A 15,802-nucleotide genomic window follows, 5' to 3' on the forward strand; every position below is an offset into this window, starting at 1 on the left:
TTAATTTAATGCATGTATCATAAACTTTCGTTGAATAGAATTATAAAATGGATTTTGTCAATGACCATAAATTTAATCTTAGAGCAATGAACTTTTACTCTCGGCATTTTATAAACGAGAGCTTCTACAATGACGGCAGTCATTGTATGCTGTCAACAAAAAATTACTACTTTTGAACAAAAAATTACCACTTCTGGACAAAAAATTACCATTCCCTGATACATTGCTCAAGTACTGCAGTCATCGTAGAATCTCACTTTATAAACATACCTTCTATTTGTTATTAAACGACTCATCGTTTCCCTTCCCTCATAGCCAATATCTAATACTGGAACTTTGAACGCAAAAGGTCATTTTGAAAAGGACCTTGGTTGAAACTAGAAACTAATTCAGTCAGCAAAAGCTTCTAATAGAAAATATACCATACATTATACACCCATCAAAATTGAGCTCAAATATTTGGGTTTTACACATCGGTACAAAACATGAAGACAGTTCCTATTTGACTGATCGAGAACATTGTTTGTAACTTTGTATTCAATTAATGGGCAATGATAAGGCCAATGATGCACATCTCAATCTCTATATAAAAAAGAAGCTCGTATGAATTATCAAGTGCACACTTGGTTAGATAGAGACTGTTGTAATATGACTAGGGATCCTGGTGCAGGTTCTGCCTGCTATGATCATCACTGTTACTTTGAGCATCATTATCCACCATTGAAGCAACAGAGAAACTCCACACAGAAGCACAGTTTTGGTCACCTGCATACCAAGAGACATACTTTTATATAGTACATACACCTACCTGAAAAGTGCAATGACCCTTATGTGTTTCACTTTTCAGCAGTAAAATTATGCAGTTCAAATTATAACTCAGATAAGCCCTGCCAATAGTTAATGACAAATTTCATTTTTCTAATGAACCCTATCATGTCGCCTCATGTCATCTATAGAGCCTGGGCAGTAAGTTGAGGACAAGTAGTTTTTCAAAAATCACAACACCACAACACTCCACCCAGAGGTTCAGTTAATCAAAACCAGAAAACCTGACTTATCCAACACCAAAAGTGATGTCCCTTGCATCACAAAAAAAAAAAAAAAAAAAAAAGTGATGACCCCAACTCAGTCATAACCATGTTGCAGAGTGACCAAAAAAAAAAAGCCACAATACGAACACAGCAAACACAATTAGCATAGGAGACTCAAACTAGAAGGATATACAATGTAATTACTGGAAAATATCCCCAGCAGAAGAAATATGTTTTACCATTCAAGTTATAGGAGCTACCACTCAAATTTAATTCGTCATTGCCATCATCAGGAGCAACAAATCTTCGCTGCCCTGAAGAGGTAGTAGCCATTGGCAGAAATGGATGAAAAGAGAATCCGTTAACAGTATCTGCATAGTTTATAGAACAGAAAAATGAGTCAGTAACTGAAGACACTAAGTTATAATTATATGCAAGTAGTGCTCTCATATCTTTATAGGATAAAAAATTAATTACCCGATGCAGCTTGGAAGCCTGAAACCCATTGTCCAGTTTGAAGATCATATATATGAACTAAACCATCCTGAATCCAAAATGCACAAATAAACAGAAAGGTAACAATTAATTGAAAGTGGGGTGTTGATTTGGTTGTGGCATAATTTTTGGATGTAGAAGCATAATTTAAAGCTAAGATGCTACCTGACCACCTGTACAAAGATGGCGGCCAAGTGGCTCAATATCAAACAGAATTCGCTGGTTGGTATCTTCCGATGACCTGTATAACCTAATTTCAAGGCACAAATAAGATAAAATGGGCAGAAGAGATCTCCAAAGTTCAAGAAACTTGACAGCTTTCTATATTAGAAAAGAAACAATAAATAAAAATCTTACTTGTACACAACATCAACAGCTTTACGTATATCCCAGCATAGTATATACGGATCCTTCAAGTAAATTTAGCAAGCTAATATCAAACACGTTTAGAGTAGAAAGCAAGAGCACATATGCTAATATATAGTAGAATGCGTCAAATATATTCCAAGATAAATATATTATGGCTCACATCATAAACTAACAGTTATTACATACAACTTGTTTACTGCATTTCCAAAAAATGAAACCAATGCCAAAAAAGAGAGAACATGTAAAGCATTTTACCTTCCGGCCTCCAGTATATAAATAATTTCCATCCTTTGAGAACTGGACCTGAGAGAAAAATGCTTTGGTTCATATGTTGAGTTATGATCAAGGTCAAATGAAGGATAATGAATGCTGACTTACATGTGTAATCCCACCTTCATGGCCATGTAATACATATAAGAGTTCCATATTATCTTCTCTATATATTGCAGTAGTCTTGCTGTAAGAACCTATAGCTAGCATTCCAGTATGGGTTGGACAAAAAGCCATTGCAGACATTATGCCTGTTCACAATAAACATGATGAGGGATGCGCACTTGCAGTATTCCTTTATCATATCATCAAAGCAGCTATTTAGAGAGCAAAATTAACATGTACCAGTCTGGCCTTCTTTATTTCCTTGAAGAGTCGAATGTTGTTCAAAATCTCTACCAGGGCGATGTAAATCAAACACCCTAACAGATTTGTTGTAGCCAGCAAAAATCCTACAAAACAAACCAAGAGTACCATGCTGTTAAATCATCTGTTATTTCAAACACCCTAAGTAAATTGTTTATACCAAATTAGAAGAGTCGCAGAGGAGTGAATATGACAATTCAGAGGAAACTATAAAGGAATTTCCCCATGGTGTCCTATACCACAGTTCATTCTAAGACATTAGAATCCCATTTCAGTTCAAAAGTAAGTTACATGAAATCCAAAAATTAGTGTCCATTTAAATCCCAAAAAAATTTCTACTCTTGAACATGTAAGGTTAATAACATAAAAACAAAGTAGAAAACATGCATTTAACAAATGATAACCCTTTAAGAAAAAATATTGCTTACTTTGTTCCAGTGGGATTAAAGGCAATTGAAAAGGCAGCTGTGATTTCATCCACGGCATCATAAGCACGATAGGTGCAACGTAGCTGCAATTTTCAGTCAGAAGGAAATGGCTGTAACCAGATATGGGAATATAGAATCTACAAATACATATTAGAGCTGCATATACATGAAATGGAGTGATCTAAACATGGAAGAACCCATATTGTGTATTTCACAATGCCATTATCAACTCCTAAACTTTACAAAATTAATAATTTGTTAGCATAATGCAGATTTGCAGTAATGAGTCAGCACCTGCCCAGAAGAAGCATCCCAAAGATGAATTGGATGGTCACGAGTTGTACTTGCAAAAACACAGGTAGCTGGGTCTGCAAATGTCAACCAAAATTTCAAATCAAGCTTTAATTTACAGTATCATATCAGTCACAGTAAATCACTTGGAAACACAACGAAAATACATAATTTTTTGAAATATCGAATTGAGATTGTCATTGTGAGTAATATGATAAACTTAAAAAAATTCTCCTATTAGATGAGTCACCAAAGTACCTGAAGCAGACATGTACGGATACCAACAAAAGTCATATACAGACTCTCCCGCATTCACAACAAGGTTTGCAGCATAGGAATCTGCAGCTTACGAGTAAAGACTAGTAAGTACATATATGAAGTTTTAAAGACTAAAGCATGACTTCGCTTAGATGTGAATACAAATTTAATCAAACCTAGCTCCGCACTGAAAATTTTCACTCTCATGTAATAACAAGCAAAGGCATTTTGCGGGTACACAATATTCCATTTTATTTTCTTCCTCTCATGAGATTAACTTTTTAAGAAAGCTAATATTCTTGACCTATAATAAGCTCCAAAACAAAAATAATGTAAGCAAAACTGACCTTCATCAGCAGCTAGACAACACGCATTAGCATAATCACTCCCATTGTCTGGTCTGTCGAAACGTAACAAGTGTAAAGTTAATTGAAGTGGTCTATTAAACAAACTTAAATAAATAAATATAAAACAAAGTATTAAATGTAGACTAACTTGTTTTCTCTAACATTAAGCAAGTAGAAGCGAACTCCATTGTTAGACAATTTACAAGCCAAATAAAAAGAACATGAAAACAGTCACACACAAAAAACTTACAATGCGAAAACACGAAGCGTGTTGTCCTCAGAACTAGTAAGAAAACACGACCCATCCGGAGACCTTCACCCAAAAAAATACACACACAAAAAAAAACCAAATTTATAAAAACAAAAACTAGTAAAAACCCAATATCGAAAAAACACAAATGGGGCAGCAGGTACCATTTGACGCCCTTGAGAAAGTTGTTGGGGTCTGTTGCAGTTCTGAACTGGTGGGAGAAGTGGTAGCTTCGCATTGGAGGGACATCGAACCGAATCGCAGGCCACGAGTACTCTTGCTCTTGCTGGCTTGTTGGGTTTTCCGTAATTTCTGAGACTATGTTGGGCGAATTGGGTTGGTGAAACTGCTGCTCTTCTTCTACTTCTTCCATTGCTTACACACCTCACTGATCACTGTGTTGGCTACTTAGCTTTTGCGGGTTTTGAGACTGTGTTTGGTATTGCCGCCAAAAATAGGGTCCGCACCTGAGCTAAGTCAAAGGGGGTTTGACTCTTGGCCCCAACTTGGTAGACAAAGAGAAGGTAGGGAACATCCGAAATGGAGCCGGGTCATGACTTGTGCGAGCTTCGGTTTGGGTCTTTAGGAAGTTAGGAAGAATATCAGTTTTAAGCAAATAGAATTATGTTACGTCAAGTTACAAAAAATAGCTCAAATAAATCACTAATGTCCATTTAGGGAGAAATTATTGTGACCGTAATCAAGAAGTAAAATTTTGGTTTCGAGAAAATTTTACGGAAATTTTAATTTTAATAAAATTAGACAAAAATGATAAAAATTGTTATCAAAATTAAAAATTTTGAATGAAATTTAACATATTATCTACTACATAGATAAAAAACATTAAAAAAATTAAATTATATAATAGGTTTCATGTGATATAAGATTAATATAATGCGCGCTAGAGACAAATACTGTTAAATAAAAATGATTCACTAATTAATAGTTATATAAATTTTATTGAACAAACACCGCAGAGCTTAAGTAATTTATTTTCCAAATTTTCATAAATAAAAAAAACATTTCAGAGCTTTGGATTATTGTTGTTTGTGCTTGTTTGAAGTTGTTCTATTATTACTTTCTTTAGGAATTTCGAAGATGAAATTCTTTTAAGGGGTTGGATTGTGAGACCTGTATTTTTCTAAGTTTTATTTTGAAAAATATTTTAAATATTTTGAAAATTTATTTGATAAATAAAATGTTTTGGGTTAATTTTATAAGTTTTGTTTTAAATTAGTTTGACTCGTTCTTTGACTTTTTGAACTATTGGGCTTTTGACTTCGATTTGTGGCTTGTTGGAAAGGTCTCGAACACACGAATACGTGAGCGCAAACTGTGTATCAATCAAAACTACGGTTTGAGAGATACGAGCGTTTGAAGCGAGGGGCATTTTTGTAAATTTGCAAATGTGAGTTTTAAAAATCCAAAATTAGATTTTTATCTGTATTTCTATCTCCTCATTCACATTCACGCAACCCCCACTAACACACTCATTCTCTCTCCTCCCTCTCTGGTCACTCTTTCTTTCTCTCTCCATGACTTCACTCCCTCTTTCTTCTTCTTATTTCTCTACGCCATCCCTATGCTTCTCTCTCTCTCTCTTTCTCTCTCTCTTTCTCTCTCTCTTTCTCTCGACATCTCCATCCCTAGCCCAGCTCACCAGCGCAGACCACCAGCCCACCCTCATCTCGCCTCCTGCCGCCGAAACCCACCAAAAACCCAGCCCCTCCAGTCTTCCACCCGGCCACCACGGCCTCAGCTCCTCCCAAAACTCAGTCCCTCTCTTTCTCCCTTAATCTCCCAAAACCCATAAATCCCACCAGTCGAAGATTTCATCGAAATTTTGGCGAAACTATTAAAATTTGTCCGAAAACGAGTTGGTTTTGTGTTAAAATTTTCATAGCCCAAAAAAACGAAAAATTTTGGCAAAATTTTTGAAATTTAACTCCTTGATCGTAACACCAATGTGGTGGTGTGATCAATCTATTATAATTATAACATGTGTACAATTATTAATATCTAAAACCTTAAATTTAAAAATTGTGGTCCACTCATATTATGAACACGTGCATTAGAAACATTAATGCATGATGTTATGTTCACGTACAATAATTTTTCTCATTCATGATAGTTTTGTTTTTATTCAAAGAACGGGGATCATTGGAGCAAACTCAGGTTTAGAGGCAATTTTACAACCCTTCCAACCGGGCTACCCCATCAACTGGCCTTTTTAGAAGGTTTAGTAATAGTTAGTAATATACAGGACAATAAATGATGTGTTTAGTGTTAAAAGGTCCATCAATTATTTGAAGATGTTAAACCGATCCACGTTATAAAATTAGTGGTTGTGTTTTACACGACCTAGTGCTCAGCCCCCTTGGTGAGAGCTCAACGTGTTTTTTTTTTCTTCATATAGACCAAACAGTTTCATTGCTTGACAAACATTAACTAAAAAAATTAAGTTGGATGTGATTCAAAATGATTGTCCTTTTATGTTTTGTCTTTAGGACATCTCGTTCCTTAGGAAATCACAATTCGTTCCCTGAGAATTTTAGCTCGTAACTTGGAGAATTTTAAATGTTTATACCCTTGGTGCATTTCAAATTGTATCTAGTGACATTCCAAGTCATGTTTTGACGCTTCTCAAGTCATACCTTAGAGTTACTCAAGTCGCTCCTTAAGCGCATGTCCAGTCGTTCTTTAAGAATTTCAGTTCGTATCTCAAGAGATTTTAAATGTTTATACTCTTGGTGCATTTCAAATTATACCTAGTGATATCTCAAGTCATGTTTTGATGTTTGCTAAGTCATACCCTAGAGATTCTCAAGTCTTTCCTTAGGGTATTTCCAGTCGTTTCTTAGAGTATCCCAACTTGTTGGTTGAAAATTTCAGTTCGTAACTCAAACAATTTTTAATGTTAACACCCTTAGTGCATTTCAAATTATACCTAGCGACATCACAAGTCATGTTTTGACTCTTCCCAATTTATACCTTAGAGTTTCTCAAGTCGTTCCTTAGGGCATCTCCAGTCATTCCTTAGGGCATCCTAAGTCGTTCGTTGATAATTTCAGTTTTTACCTGGAGGGATTTTAAATGTTTATTGCCCTTGGTGCATTTCAAATTGTTTCTTCTGACAACTCAAGTCATGTCTTGACGCTTCCAAAGTCATACTTTAGAGTTTCTCAACTCGTTGTTTTGGCCATCTTTAGTCGTTTCTTAGGGCATCTCAAGTCGTTCTTTAAAAATTTATGTTCATTACTCGAGAGATTTTAAAATTTTATACCCTTCGTGCATTCAAATTATACATATTGACATTTCAAGTCATGTTTTGACGCTTCCCAAGTCATACCCTAGAGTTTCTCAAATCGTAATTTAGGGTATTTTCAGTCGTTCCTTAATACATCTCAAGTCGTTCGTTGAAAATTTCAGTTCGTAACTCGAGGGATTTTTAATGTTAACACCCTTGGTGCATTTCAAATTTTATCCAGTGAAATTTCATGCCATATTTTTATGCTTCCAAAGTCATACCTTCGAATTTCTCAAGTTGTTTCTTAAGGCATCATCAGTCGTTCCTTAGGGCATCCTATATCGTTCGTTGAGAATTTCAGTTCGTAACTCGAGAGATTTTAAATATTTATACCCTTGATGTATTTCAAATTCTACTTAGTGACATCTCAAGTTACGCCTTGATGCTTTTCAAGTCATACCCTAGAGTTTTTGAAATCGTTCCTTATGGCATCTCCAGTTGTTCCTTAGGGCATACCAAGTCGTTTGTTGAAAATTTTAGTTCGTAACTCGAGAGATTTTAAATGTTTATATCCTTGATGTATTTCAAATTATACCTAATGATATCCAAAGTCATGTCTTGATGCTTCCAAATTCAAACATTATAGTTCTTTAAGTCGTTCCTTAGGGCATCCTAAGTCGTTCATTGAAAATTTCAGTTCGTAACTCGAGGTATTTTAAATGTTTATACCTTTAGTGCATTTAAAATTGTACCCAGTGACATTCCAATTTATGTTTTAACGTTTCCAAAGTCATAACTTAAAGTTTTTAAAGTCGTTCCTTTAGGCATCTTTAATCGTTCATTAGGACATCCTAAGTCGTTCATTGAGAGTTTTAGTTTGTTACTCGAGGGATTTTAAATGTTTATACCATTGGTGCAATTTAAATTGTATCTAGTGACATCTCAAGTCATGTCTTAATCCAGGCCAAGTCATACCCTAAAATTTCTCAAGTTCTAACTTAGGGCATCTCCAGTCGTTTATAAAAGCATCTCAAGTAGTTCGTTGAAAATTTCAGTTTGTAACTTGAGGGATTTAAAATGTTTATACCATTGGTGCATTTGAATTTGTACCTAGTGATATTCCAAGTCATGTCTTGACACTTCCAAAGTAATACCTTAGAGTTTCTCAAGTCGTTCTTTTGGGCATCTCCAGTCGTTCCTTAGGATATCCCAAGTTGTTTCATGAGAATTTCAATTCATAACTCGAAAGATTTTAAATGTTTAAATCCTTTGAGCATTTCAAATTGTACATCATGACATCCAAAGTCAATGGTTGACGCTTCTAAAGTCATACTTTAGAATATCTTCAGTCATTCATTGGGTCATCCCAAGTCGTTACTTAAAAAATTTCAGTTCGTAAGTTTAGGGATTTTAAATGTTCAAACCCATGAAGCATTTCAAATTGTACCTAATGACATCCAAAGTTATGTTTTGAAGCTTCCAAAGTCATACATTAGAGTTTCTCAAGTTGTTTCTTTGGGCATCTCTAGTCGTTTCTTAAGGCATCCCAAGTCGTTCTTTAAGGCATCCCAAGTCGTTCTTTAAGGCATCTCAAGTCGTTCCTTGAGAATTTATGTTCGTAACTCAAGGAATTTTAAATATTTATACCCTTGGTGCATTTTAAATTGTACCTAGTAACATCTTAAGTCATGTGTTGATGCTTTTAAAGTCATACCTTATTATTTTTCAAGTCGTTCATTTGGACATCTCTAGTAATTCCTTAGGGCATCCCAAGTCGTTTGTTGAAAATTTAAGTTCCTAACTCGAGAGACTTTAAATTTTTAAACCCTTCGTGCATTTCAAATTGTACCTAGTGACATCCAAGTCATGCCTTGAATCTTCCAAAGTCATACCTTGGAGTTTCTCAAGTCGTTCCTTAAGTGCATCTTCAGTCGTTTCTTAGGGCATCCCAAGTTGTTACTTGAGAATTTCAGTTCGTACCTCGAGGGATTTTAAATGTTTATACCCTTGGTGAATTTCAAATTGTACTTAGTGACATCTCAAGTCATGTTTTGACGCTTCCTAAGTTATACCCTAAAGTTTCTCAAATCATTACTTAGGGTATCTCAAGTCGTTTCTTGGGGAATCCCAAGTCGTTCCTTGAGAATTTCAATTCGTAACTCGAGAGATTTTAAATATTTATACCTATGGTGAATTTCATATAGTACCTTGTAACATTTCAAGTCATGTCTTGACGCTTCCTAAGTCATACATTAGAGTTTCTCAAGTCGTTCCTTTAAGCATCTTCAGTCGTTCCATAAGGCATCCTAAGTCGTTCCTTTAGAATTTCAGTTCGTAACTCGAGAGATTTTAAATTTTTAAACTCTTGGTGCATTTCAAATTGTATCTATTGACATCTCAAGTCATGTCTTGATGCTTTCAAAGTCATACTTTTAGAGTTTCTCAAGCCGTTCTTTTGGGCATCTTCAGTCGTTTCTTAAGGCATCTCAAGTCGTTACTTGAAAATTTTAATTCGTTACTCGAGGGATTTTAAAAGTTTATACCCTTGGTGCATTCAAATTGTACCTATTGACATTTTAAGTCATGTTTTGACGCTTCGTAAGTCATACCCTAGAGTTTCTCATGTCGTTTGTTAGAGCATTTTCATTTGTTCCTTAGAGCATCCCAAGTCGTTCGTTGAAAATTTCAGTTCGTAACTCGAATGATTTTAAATGTTTACACCATTGGTGTATTTCAAATTGCATCCAATGACATTCTAAGTAATGTATTTACCCTTCCAAAGTCATACCTTAGAGCTTCTAAAGTCGTTCCTTAGACATCTTTAGCCGTTCTTTAGAGCATCTTAAGTAGTTCGTTGAAAATTTCAATTTGTAACTCAAGAGATTTTAAATATTTATACTCTTGGTGCATTTAAAATTGTACCTAGTGACATCCCAAGTCATATGTTGACCCTTTTAAAGTCATACCTTATTGTTTTTCAAGTCGTTCATTTGGGCATCTCCAGTCATTCTTTAGGGCATCCTAAATCGTTCCTTGAGAATTTCAGTTCATAACTCGAAGGACTTTAAACTTTTAAACCCTTGGTACATTTCAAATTGTACCTAGTGACATCCAAGTCATGTTTTAACGCTTTCAAAGTCATACCTAAAAGTTTTTTAAGTCGTTCCTTAGGCGCATCTCCAGTCGTTTCTTAGGGCATCTCAAGTTGTTACTTGAGAATTTTAGTTCGTACCTCGAGAGATTTTAAATGTTTATACCATTGGTGAATTTCAAATTGTACCTATTGACATGTCAAGTCATCTATTGATATGTCAAGTCATGTTTTGACACTTCCTAAGTTATACCATAGAGTTTCTCAAGTCATTACTTAGGGCATCTTAAGTTATTTCTTAGGGTATCCCAAGCCGTTACTTGAGAATTTCAGTTCGTAATTCGAGAGATTTTAAATATTTATACCTATGGTGAATTTCATATAGTACTTTGTAACATCTCAAATCATATCTTAACGTTTCTTAAGTCATACCTTAGAGTTTCTCAAGTCATTAATTAGGCGCATCTTCAATCGTTTCTTAGGGCATTCCAAGTTGTTACTTGAGAATTTTAGTTCGTACCTCCAGGGATTTTAAATATTTATACCTTTAGTGCATTTCAAATTATACGTACTGGCATCTCAAGTCATGTTTTGACGCTTCTCAAGTCATATCCTAGAGTTTCTCAAGTTGTTACTTAGGGCATCTCAAGTCGTTCCTTAAGAATTTCAGTTCGTAACTCGAGAGATTTTAAATATTTCTGCCCATGGGGAATTTCATATTGTACCTTGTAATATTTCAAGTCATGTTTTGACGCTTTCCAAGTCATACCTTAGAGTTTCTCAGGTCGTTCCTTTGAATATTTTCAGTCATTCCTTAGGACATCCTAAGTCGTTCCTTTAGAATTTCAATTCGTAACTCGAGAGATTTTAAATTTTTAAACTCTTGGTGCATTTCAAATTATACTTAGTAACATCCTAAGTCATGTCTTGATGTTTTCATTATACCTTAGAGTTTCTCAAGTTGTTCATTTGGACATCTTCAGTCATTCCATAGGGCATCCTAAGTCCTTACTTGAGAATTTCAGTTCGTTACTCGAGGGATTTTAAAAGTTTATACCCTTAGTGCATTCAAATTGTACCTATTGACATTTCAAGTCATGTTTTGACGCTTCCTAAGTCATACCCTAGAGTTTTTCATGTTGTTCCTTAGAGCATCCCGAGTCGTTCGTTGAAAAATTTCAGTTCGTAACTCGAGTGATTTTAAATGTTTACACCCCTAGTGCATTTCAAATTGTATCCAGTGATATTCCAAGTGATGTATTTACCCTTCCAAAGTCATACCTTAAAGTTTCTCAAGTCGTTCCTTAGGGCATCTCTAGTTGTTCTTTAGAGCATCTCAAGTAGTTCGTTGAAAGTTTCAGTTCGTAACTCGAGAGATTTTAAATGCTTATACTCTTGTTGCATTTAAAGTTGTACCTAGTGACATCCCAAGTCATGTGTTGACGCTTTTAAAGTCATACCTTATTATTTTTCAAGTCGTTCATTTGGGCATCTCCAATCATTCCTTAGGGCATCCCAAATTCTTCCTTAAGATTTTCACTTCATAACTCGAGAGACTTTAAATTTTTAAATCCTTAGTACATTTCAAATTGTATCTAGTGACATCCAAGTCATGTCTTGACACTTCTAAAGTCATACCTTAGAGTTTTTTAAGTCGTTCCTTAGGCGCATATCCAATCATTTCTTAGGGCATCGCAAGTTGTTACTTGAGAATTTTAGTTCGTACCTCGAGAGATTTTAAATGTTTATACTATTGGTGCATTTCAAATTGTATCTAGTAACATCTCAAGTCATGTTTTGACACTTCTTATGTTATACCCTAGAGTTTCTCAAGTCATTACTTAGGAAATTTCAAGTTGTTTCTTAGAGCATCAGAAGTCGTTACTTGAGAATTTTAGTTCGTAATTCGAGAGATTTTAAATATTTCTACCTATGGTGAATTTCATATAGTACTTTGTAACATCCTAAGTCATGTCTTAACGTTTCCCAAGGCATACCTTAGAGTTTCTCAAGTCGTTCTTGAGGCGCATCTTCAATCGTTTCTTAGGACATTCCAAGTTGTTACTTAAGAATTTTAGTTCGTAACTTGAGAGATTTTAAATATTTATACCTTTGGTGCATTTGAAATTGTACTTAGTGACATCTCAAGTCATGTTTTGATGCTTCTCAAGTCATACCCTAGAGTTTCTCAAGTTGTTACTTAGGGCATCCCAAGTCGTTCTTTAAGAATTTTAATTCGTAACTCGAGAGATTTTAAATATTTATGCCCATGTTGAATTTCATATTGTATGTTGTAACATCTCAAGTCATGTCTTGACGTTTCTCAAGTCCTACCTTAGAGTTTCTCAAGTCGTTCCTTTGGGCATCTTTAGTCGTTCCTTTAGAATTTTAGTTCCTAACTCGAGAGATTTTAAATTTTTAAACTCTTGGTGCATTTCAAATTATATCTAGTGACATCCCAAGTCATGTCTTGATGTTTTCAAAGTTATACCTTAAAGTTTCTCAAGTCGTTCCTTTGGACATCTTCAGTTGTTCATTATGGCATCTCAAATCATTACTTGAGAATTTCAGCTCGTTACTCGAGGGATTTTAAAAGTTTATACCCTTGATGCATTCAAATTGTAGCTATTGACATTTCAAGTCATGTTTTGACACTTCCCAAGTCATACCCTAGAGTTTCATTCGTTCCTTAGAGCATTTTCAGTCGTTCCTTAGAGCATCTCAAGTCGTTCGTTGAAAATTTCAGTTCGTAACTCGAGTGATTTTAAATGTTTACACTCTTGGTGTATTTCTAATTGTATCCAGTGACATTTCAAGTGATGTATTTACCCTTCCAAAGTCAAAACTTAAAGTCTCTCAAGTCGTTCTTTAGAGCATCCCAAGTCGTTCTTTAGAGCATTCCAAGTTGTTCGTTGAAAATTTCAGTTCGTAACTCGAGAGATTTTAACTGTTTATACTCTTGGTGCATTTCAAATTGTACCTAGTGACATTCCAAGTCATGTCTTGATGCTTCCCAAGTTATACTATATAGTTTCTCAAGTCGTTCTTTAGAGCATCTACAGTCGTTTTTTCAGATATCTTAAGTCGTTCGTTGAGAATTTCAGTTCGTAACTCGAGGAATTTAAAATGTTTATACCCTTGGTGCATTTCAAATTGTATATAGTGACATCCAAAATCATTTTTTAACGCTTCCAAAGTTATACCTTATAGTTTCTTAAGTCGTTCCTTAAGGAGAAGTTATTGTGACTGGAACACCAATGTGATGGGGTGACCAATCTATTAGAATTATAACATGTGTATAATAATTTTTATTATTCATGATAGTTTTGTTTTTATTCAAGGAGGAAGGATCGTTTGAGGAAACTTAGGTTTATAGGCAATTTTATGATCTTTCCAATCAGGCTACCCCATCAACTGGCCCTTTAGGATGGTTTAGTAATAGTTAGTAATATACAAAACAATAAATGATGTGTTCAGTGTTATAAGGTCCATCTATTTTCATTTTTTTTTTTAAAGTCCATCAATTATTTCAAGATGTTAAACCAATCCACATTATAAAATTAGTGGTTGTGTTTTACACGGCCGAGTGCTCAACCCCCTTAGTGAGAGCTGATCGTTTTTTTTTTTTTTTTTTTGTATAGACCAAATAGTTTCAATGCTTGACAATCATTAACTAACAAAATTAGAGTGGATGTGATTCAAAATGATTGTCCTTTTATATTTTGTGATGGGTTATTCATTTTTTTCACATGTATACAAGGAATTAAATTTCGTTTTTTTAGGGTGTCGAAATCGAAACACATGTTTAATAATTTTTCGGGAAGATTTTGCCGAAATTTTTGAAATTTTTGAAATTTTGGCGAAATTTATCGAAATTATCGAAATTTTCATATTTTCTCCAACTTCAGAAATTCACCAAAAATAGCTCGAGACTCCAAATAATTCACCGAAAAATTATACGGACTCGTATTTATGAGTATTAATTTCCTATAACCTCAAAATAGTCAAATTGCTTTCAAAAAAATTATGAAAAATCCTACTCTTATAATTTAATTTTGAAAAAAATAATAATCGTCAAATTCTTGAATTTTCATTTTCTAAAATTCATTTCCACACAACTAAGCTCTAGAATCACAACCAAAGGTCTAAATTAGTTAAAATAAATTTAAAGAAATTTCTAATTCCTTTAAACAAACCTTAAAACAAATTAAAAAAATTTAAGTAACAAAATTATCATAAGCCAAAATTTGGGTTGTTACACTTAGTGAAGACAAAGCTTGGCTAAATAAGAGACACGGGAAAAAAGGAAGGAAAGATAAAAAATAAAAAAAGGCTGAAGAGTGAGGCACGAGGAAAAAAAGTAAGGAAAGAAAAAAAAAATGAGGGGGGGTTTGGAGCCTTTGGGCAATTGGAAAAAAAAAAAAAAAGTTTGAGATTTCTTTTAGTTATTTTAAACCTTAAACTTTAATACATTTCTATATAAAAAAATAATTAAAAGTATCATAAAGGGCTTAAAACCTAATATTCTAAAAAATATAAAGTATATAGGGTTTAATGTATAGATTATAGAGTATCAATAGTATTAGGGTATATAGAATATATAGAGTATTAGGGTTTAGATTTTAGATTTTAGTGTATAATTAAATTATACAGTATAAAAAATATACTAATTTTGTTTATTAATTATACTAATTTTATTTAACAGTATTTGCTCCAGCGCGCATTATATTCACCTTATATCACATGAAACCTACTATATAATTTGATTTCTTCAATGTTTTTTATCAATTTAGTAGATAATATGTTAAATAAACATATGGTAAAGTTTCATTCAAAATTTTCATATTTTGATAGCAATTTCCGTCATTTCCATCTAATTTCTGTCGAAATTTAAAAATCTTCGAAATTTCCGTCGAAATTTCCTCGAAACCCGAAATTTTATTCCTTGCATGTATATGAAACAAAAATACAAAAGACATTTGTGTAAATATAATTTTTATACGATTTTAGGATTGAAACTATCCAATAGTTTCTAAGGCTGTAAACCTTTAAACATTTTCAATGTTGTTTTCTAGAATAGAAAAAAAGACGCCAAACGTTCGGCTGATTAAACAATAAGCCAAGTTATATTATCAATTTGTGTGTGGATCGTTTAGTGTTGAGTGATCTTCATTTGTACGCGCCCTCTTTAACCGCAAACAACCCTATAGAATATATGGGTCTCCTAAGTTAAGGCATGCTCGTGTAGCACATCTTTGACTCCTAAGTTTTGACGGATTCACTTTTTTGTTATTAGGTATAAATCTTTAATCATTAGATTTGTTTGTATGTTATACACTATTCATACCATGGAAGAACT

The 15,802-nt window shown here is 34.0% G+C and overlaps 1 protein-coding gene across 1 annotated transcript; it reads right to left on the reverse strand.

The window, feature by feature from the left end:
• Nucleotides 1–422: 422 nt before the first annotated feature.
• LOC147298738 (Transducin/WD40 repeat-like superfamily protein) lies at nucleotides 423–4,653 on the reverse strand. Its single transcript, XM_086228678.1, has 14 exons — nucleotides 4,270–4,653; nucleotides 4,106–4,168; nucleotides 3,856–3,908; nucleotides 3,509–3,589; nucleotides 3,254–3,327; nucleotides 2,960–3,042; nucleotides 2,511–2,617; nucleotides 2,274–2,416; nucleotides 2,151–2,198; nucleotides 1,884–1,936; nucleotides 1,692–1,776; nucleotides 1,509–1,575; nucleotides 1,271–1,402; nucleotides 423–765 (listed from the first exon to the last, which is right to left on the reverse strand). The coding sequence occupies exons 1-14, from the start codon at nucleotides 4,476–4,478 to the stop codon at nucleotides 653–655; spliced, it is 1,311 nt and encodes a 436-aa protein (XP_086084804.1). The 5' UTR covers nucleotides 4,479–4,653; the 3' UTR covers nucleotides 423–652.
• Between the last annotated feature and the right edge of the window lie 11,149 nt (nucleotides 4,654–15,802).

This window comes from Dryas octopetala, chromosome 1 (assembly GCF_963921425.1).
Source record: "Dryas octopetala chromosome 1, drDryOcto1.1, whole genome shotgun sequence".
Lineage (NCBI taxonomy): Eukaryota > Viridiplantae > Streptophyta > Magnoliopsida > Rosales > Rosaceae > Dryas > Dryas octopetala.